Raw genomic sequence first — 7,754 nt, forward strand, 5'->3', positions numbered from 1 at the left:
TTTCCAAGGCATGCGCTGGTACAACACAAACATCTGTCAGATGCAACTAGTCTAGCGTCCAAACATCATACACAACACCTTGACAGAAGCAGCGCACTGCGCCCACTCCCACGTTGGCCCTGCGCATTTGTGTATGATATTTGGAGCATCTGGAGGAGTGTGAATAGTATCGGGTAGAGGAGGGAAGAGGAAACAGTATGAGTGCCTGGCTGGGACAAGGTCAGCCGAAGTTGTGCAGAGCAAGCCTGAACATGTCATTGGTGCCAACCCAAGCATCGTTGATGTTCTTTAATAGGAACATCTGGTGAAAGCCCATGAATCAGGGGTCTTCATCGGCCTTGAGCTGGCCCATAACCATGCTGATGATGCTGATGGTCCTGCGCCGTGATGCTGTGCTGAATTTTCTGGAATGGAAGGCTAGACAACTTCTCCACAATGGCAGCTTTCCCCTGGAACTGCTGTCCTTCCCACGTAGGGCATGATGCGTCAATGTAAATGGCGCCTAGTTGGGTTCTGTCATTATCAAATAACTGGTAGTAATGTTGAATGAAGCTGGATCCAATCTGTTGCCAAATTGGCTTGTCCCCCATTCTGGAGCGTCACCGGGCCTCTCTGAGACCCGAGGGTCTGGCACAATGGCGGCAGCGGCTGCTGCAACCCAGCGCGGTCTAATGTGTCATTTCTTAAACCTGGAAAGTAGTATAAGATTCCAACTCTGCACTTCATAAATGAAAAACCCTTCATCTGCTTTAAAATATTTTGTTCTCTGTTTCTTTGAGTGTAGCTCTCCTATTAACTTCTAATAAATTGTGTTCTTTTATTTTTATTTATTCCTAAAAAAATGGTTTCATTTTTTCTGCTTTTGCCTTCCTTCCATTTGAATGATGACTAAATACAACCCCTCTGCCCTTTTCTCTCTATAGTCAAACTCTCTAAAAAGGAAAGCTACCATATAGTTTTACCTGCTATTTCTGGAGCAATGGTCAGATCTGTTTCATCCCTGACCTTTGATATGCAGACTAACGTTCTTATCAAAGTACTTATAAAACATCTTATCAAATTACCTTTAAAACTCTGTCTTTCATGCTATTAAGGTAAACATTTCTATCAATAAACTAACTGGAAATGTTATAATCAGTTGTTTTTAATTCTCTCTCTTTTTTCACTCCCTTTCACGCTGACAATGCATCTCATTATCTAGCAGCTCTTGGTGTGTACACTGGAGTTTGCTTACTCCACCATATTCGTCATCCTGCTGTGGCTCTGTAGGATCAGTATTGGACTGTAAACCACAAGGTTGACAGTTCAAACCCACTAGCTGCTCCTCAGAAACCCTGTAAAGAGTTGCTGTGAGTCAGAACTAAGTCGACAGCACTTCACAACACAACAACAACGCCTTGGTATGTAATATGCAAGGATTCCTGGTGTGGCTCTGTAGGATAAGCATTGATTGTAGGATAAGCTAATCGCGAGGCCAATGGTTTGAACCCACCAATTGCTCCTCAGAAACTCTCTATGAGTTGCAACCAACTCAACAGCACCTAACAACATTGCTAGGTACCATCATTTCCAACTCTTACCAACTCCAAACATAACAGAACAAAATCTCCCTGGTCATGTGCCATTCTCAAAATTATTGTTACGTTTGAAGCATTCCATCTCATTGGGGTCCTCCTCTTTTTTGCTGACCCTCCACTTCACCAAGCAGCATGTCCTTCCCCAGAAAATGGTCCCTCCTGATAATATATTCAAAGCATGAGAGACAAAGTCTCATCATCCTGCCATTTAACGAGCACTCTGGCTGTACTTCTTCCAGCAGCCCATGATACTGTTTGTTCTTCTGGCAGCCCATGATACTGTTAATATTCTCCTCCAACAACATAACTCAAATGCATCAATTCTTTACCGGTCTTCCTTATTCATTGTCCAACTTTCACATTCATGTGAGGTGATTGAAAATACTGTGGGTTGGGTCTAGTGCACCTTGGTTCTCAAACTGACATCTTTGCTGTTGAACACTTTAAAGAGGTCTGTGCAGCATATTTGCCTAATGCAATATGTCATTTGATTTCTTTACTGCTACTTCCATGAATGCTGATAATAGATTCAAGCAAAATGAAGTCTTTGTGACAACTTCAGTCTTCTCCATTTATTATGTTATTTTTTGGTCCCGACTTCTGGTGTGGTGCTGTGAAATAAGCTCTGGACTAGGAACTGCAAGGTCAGTGGTTTAAACCTACTAGCTACTCAGGAAACCCTATACAGGATCGCTAAGAGTTGAAATCTATTCAACAGCACTTAACAAAAAATGTATTGGTCCAGTGGTGAGAATTTTGTTTTCTTTACGTTAAGCTGCAACCCATATTGAAGGCTGTAGTCTTTGATCTTTATCAGTAAGTATTTTAAGTCCTCCTTGTTTTCTGCAAGCAAGGTTGTGTCATCTACATTATTGCAGGTTGTTAATGAGTCCTGGTGGTGTACTGTAGGTTAAGCAATAGATTTCTAACCTAAAGGTCGGTGGTTCAAACCTACCAACCACTCCTTGGAAACCCTATATAGGTTGCTATGAACCAACTTGATGGCATTTAACAACAACATATAATATGCAAACAAATGTCTTTTTATTGTTGTTGTAGTTAAGTGCCGTCGAGTCGGTTCCGACCCATAGCGACCCTGTACAGCGTTTCCGAGGGTGTAAATCTTTACGGGAGTAGAAAGCCTCATCTTTCTCCCGCGGAGCGGCTGGTAGTTTCGAACCGCTGACCTTAAGGTTCGCAGCCCGATTCGTAACCACTACGCTACCAGAGCTCCTTAGGAGGTTTTAAATCTTCTTTGAACATGGTCATATATTTTACAGTTTTTTCTAATTTCTCTATATTTGCTTTCCTCACTTTGTAACTATTTTTATTTCAGAAGCATAGTGTATGAGGCTGTGTATCAGCTTGACTTTGCCATGATGCCATGAAATTATCTAGCTTTGGATATTGACTCTGTTTCCTACTGGCTAGGTTAGTCAGCAAGCAGATTTAATGTCTTGTGCTTATAAAATGGATAGATTAATAGTAATCATGCCCATGAGTGCTTCTGATAATTAAATGAATAGTTTACATGAAGCTCTTAGTAAGCACTAAGTAAATTCTAGTTACTTGATGATACTAATACGTGAATGTGGGTTTTGTCTCAGATCGATTAAAAACCACCTGCTAGCTACTATTGCCTCTCAAGTCATCAACATTTCTTCATCAGTTAAAGCACCTACATCTAACTCACATTACTTCTCTAGATTTACCATCCCTCCTGTTAATCCAGTATTCTTGCAACATCATCTACCTTATGTCGTCCCCCTTCACAGCATTTGATTCCATTTTCATGACATTTTCCATATAATAATCAACTCCTTGACACATTTACTATTATAATATTTGGGTTTTCCAAAACTCTATTCATATTCAAATTCCAACAGTGGTTTTCTTCCTCTTCCTGAAGTTTATTGAATGCTTTATAAGATTTTATTTTGCTAATAGTATTGCTAAATAGTATTCATGTTTTCATATTACATACTCTATAATTCTAGAGTTTCACATCTCTATTTTTACTGATATAGTTAATTCCCAGTATAATTTTATAGTTATTGAGATAAAAATTTATTTTTCTTTCTTTTAGTCTCTATACAAAATCATGTTTTGATGTCACAAAATTCTTATTTTCTTATAATTAAGCATTACTAGCTTAGAGGAAAAGATTAAATAATTAAGAAAAATTCTGGCATCTAACGTGCCACCTAAGAGGTCTATATTAATGATTCTGTTGATGAGGAAGAAAAAAGTTAGATGATTAATGTTCAGCTGTTGATCACTGGTTATATAACAACAACAAAAAAAATAGTCTTGGTCTAAAATTCTGTATTGTTGTTGTTGTTGTTATGTGCCATGGAATCAGTACCGACTCATAGCAACCTTGTATAGGGTTTCTGAGGCTGTAAATCTCATGGAACAGCTGGTAGTTTTGAACTACTGACTATGAGATTAGCAGCCCAATTCGTAACCACTACGCTACCAGAGTTCCTTCAAAATTCTGTATACTGGGACATTATTATATTTCTATTCAGGGAGCTTTACTAACAGTTCAGTTATATTATATTGGTTAACAATTACACATATTGTGCTGGAGGGTGCTAGAGCAACTATAATTTCACCTCAAATTTTAGACAAATCCAGCCTCATAACCACCTGTTTCTATATATACTATATTGAAAATTAGTATCAAGAAAATTGGGAATCCCAAAGCAGGAATACCATTCAATTTTAATCATACTTCTCTCAGTGAAAACACTAAACATCTTGGATGAAATGTCTCACCTAAAACATGGAACTGAAGATCTGCAGTCTATTAGCAATAGAAAAGATAGCAATGACTATATTAACATTGAGTAACTAAAGTATTCAAGCATAGGAATTACTATCTTAAAATACACTAAAATAAAAACTATGATAGTCCAACAAGAAGACTGTCTTTTAATTTTAAAACCTCTGGCATTTTAGCTAAGAAAAAAATCAGAAAATAGTAATGTCTTCCCATGAGTAACTAGATTTGAATTTAATTCTTCAGATGAATGTGTCAATTTAGAGAATGTTGCAGTGAAATAAAATAGTATATATTCACATTCCTAGAAAGAGCTGCCAAGTATAGATAAATGTAAGAGACAGATAAGGGTCTTGGTACTCACAGACAATGGTACACATAACGAAGTTATGACTTAATTGATATTATTCTCCATTATGGAAGCTGGTTACTAACTGTCTAGGTCACTCACATTCTAACCAGGCTAAAAGCTGAAGGTAGCACTCAAGATATATTGTATTTGGTCAGCATCATGGCCTAAAAAAATGAACTAATGCCTTTGAGCAGGGCACACACTCTCAACTTCACAATTCCTGTTTTTCCTCTTATCTTGTTCTTGGCAGACGCTCTTCTTTCCTTTCCTTTTTAACTTTTTTTATAACACTTCTGAAGCCATTTAAATTTGCCAGACTTAGTTTAGGACTTTAGTAGATCAGCTTCCCTTATGTGATTCTTCTCTTTCCCCATCAATTAAAGTTTCATTTGAGTGAGTGTGATGTTAATTAGGAACTAGGGTAGGAGAAGAATTCTAATTTGTTATGTAAAGCACATATAATGATTCAATCTAACTTTACATAAAACTGCAGTCAATTTATTACATATTACTGGGATATGTATTATATAACTTATTTCTGAATGTATTTTTTAAGTTACAAATATAAATCTTCATAAATGGGAAACATTCTAAGATAATCTTAGATTACTACAAACTTAATTTAAAAAATAAATGAAAAAGTTTGCCAAATTGTTTTACCAATATTAAACATGATAATGATACTTAAGTTTTAAATGCATACTTAATATGATTTTAATTTTCAGTAATAGCCAAAATACTACCACTTTTACAAAATATTTCTTACTAAAAAGTTAACATTATACTTCTGGGACATAATAAAAAAATGATTACTTCTACTAACATTGTTGTTGTTGTTAAGTGCCATCGAGTCGGGTCCGACCCATAGACATACACACCTGTAATTAGTTTTTCCTTCATAAGTTAGATATTTATATTTAAGATATCAATGCATGATTATTAAATATGCATAATATTTATGATCATTCATGGATGTTCACTTCTCTACCATTTAGACTTGCAATGGTTGATACAAAATTACAAACTATCATAATATATCAAATAGGCACTCAAAATAGCAAAGAAACAGAGGAGAGTATGAATCAGAATGACACGAAATATCTTTTAGACAACTGTACCTTTTTAATTGTCTTCTCAATCAGCATGTCTCCAACTGGCATTAGAATACCTCCAAACACAGCCAGAACTGCCCCAATGACAGCACCAGCAATGAGCCCACAGTTGCGATCACAGCCCATTTCTCCTGTTCGGAAGACAAATTAAATCTCAGCACCTGCTTCTTTTGAATTCTTAGGTCTGATTACAGTGGTTTCCAAGAGGTCTGATTTTTTTATCACTAGAAATAGATTGTAAAACAGAAGTTTAAATATCAGTACAAAAAGATCAAAGTACAAAGAAAACATGCAAGTGAAGCAAATAATTTTTCTAGTTATAAATAAACAAATGCTTTCCTTGTTGTTTTAGCAAAGTGACTTTATAGATCCTTCTCCCCTTTCTTGCTTTTAATAGTGTATCAAAGACAGAAATAATATATGTTACTATACAGATATTTTCTTCAAAATTATCCTATTCTGAATTTTCTTTCTATGGATGATTAACATGTTGAAATCTTATCTAAGTAGAACCATGCTTGCTGTCCTCTCACCCTTACTGCTTTTCCTTGACCTGAGAGCCCAGTTGGATCTTTGCTCTCTAGTTGGCTTCTCCACACAAACAGTCATTCACACCCTACCCAGAGGTTCATGGAAATTAAACATGGGTAGACTGATGTCTTCTTAGTCTAAACGTTAAAAAGTTATGCTAACAGGATTTCTTTATTGTACCTTCTTCAGGAATGAACAGCAAGATATATATTTCACTGATGATGATTCTTAGAAAAAATAAATTCTTCCAATCATTTGTAAACTACCTGTTAAAAGAAAAACCAAGGGTAAGTTGGAGAAATGCATTACCACAAAGTCAACACGAGTATTCTCTCTATTATCAGCCTAATTATAATCATGTTAAAGGAAAATCTCATAAAGAATACCAAGTTCATGTTTGAATTGTATATATGTCTTATAAACTTGCTAAGAAAATGAACCATTTGATTTAATATAAATTTCATTGGTAGTACCTAATATTTAATATTCCATAGCTGTATAATTTGGAAAAAATATATAATATAGAGGATGTGTAGTTTTAATGCTAAGAACTTTTTTTCTTACTAGTGTCAAAGGTTTTTGTTTAAATATTAAACTTTCATAATGTGCTGTTCATTTTGTCACGTGCAATTGATTCATGGCAATTGTGAAAATGAACTTGTTTTTTCTAGTGTTTCACCTAATCAGTCTTCCTGTTCGTATCTTTATGTAGGTGTGTTCATTACATAAAGAAAACAATTTGTGGAATGGGTAGATACTGCTGTAATAAAATTGGCAAGGGCCTATAACTTCTGTCCTCATTTGAAAGTAGACTCATTGAAGCTACTTTCTTTTTAACCTCTTTTTTCTAATGAGGTCGATCTGAAGTTGATAACAGGTCATAATGTACTATATAGTTTATAAACAAATATTTCCATCTTTAAAATGTCCATTGTCAAGGAAAGCATAGATGCCAAGAGTAAAAGAGAGATAAAACAGAATATTTTAATCAAAGTTGTAGGAAGAGTAATAGAAATTGTATTTTGACATGACATTCAAACTATATTTTTCTATTCATAGTTTTTTTTGCAACAGAAATATCAGTCTCATTAGTTTATTTCTAATTGAGGAATCATCTAATTTTTCAAAAACATTACTTGCATTTTGCTGTTGTTAAGTGCCTTCGAATTGGTTCTGACTCCTATCAACCCTCTGTAGGGTTTCCCAGGAGCAGCTGGTGAGCTTGAACCACCAAACTTTGAAGTTCAAACTGACCTTGCAATCCAGCACATTAACCCGCAATGCCACACAAGGACACCACTACTTGCTTAGTTACATAAATAATGGCAATATAAAATATAATAAAATTTTTCCAAGTGGTGAAAAATGAATATTACAAAATTTAACCTCAACAATTT

At 35.5% G+C, this 7,754-nt stretch overlaps 1 protein-coding gene and 1 pseudogene across 3 annotated transcripts in view; both read right to left on the minus strand.

Annotated features, from left to right (window-relative positions):
* The window catches only part of LOC102813202 (platelet glycoprotein 4-like), a 41,674-nt gene extending 35,630 nt beyond the window's left edge, over positions 1-6,044 (minus strand). The window contains exon 1 of one of the 3 annotated variants that reach the window (XM_006834348.1): positions 5,833-6,044. In XM_006834348.1, coding sequence (XP_006834411.1) covers positions 5,833-5,952 — 120 coding nt within the window. In that variant the 5' untranslated portion in view covers positions 5,953-6,044. The remainder of the gene's footprint in view (positions 1-5,832) is intronic. The other 2 variants (XM_006834346.1, XM_006834347.1) reach the window with 2 other exon arrangements.
* LOC102812824 lies at positions 221-590 on the minus strand (annotated as a pseudogene).
* Positions 6,045-7,754: the final 1,710 nt, after the last annotated feature.

The sequence above is a fragment of the Chrysochloris asiatica genome, unplaced genomic scaffold, assembly GCF_000296735.1.
Source record: "Chrysochloris asiatica unplaced genomic scaffold, ChrAsi1.0 scaffold00010, whole genome shotgun sequence".
In the NCBI taxonomy this organism is placed as follows: domain Eukaryota; kingdom Metazoa; phylum Chordata; class Mammalia; order Afrosoricida; family Chrysochloridae; genus Chrysochloris; species Chrysochloris asiatica.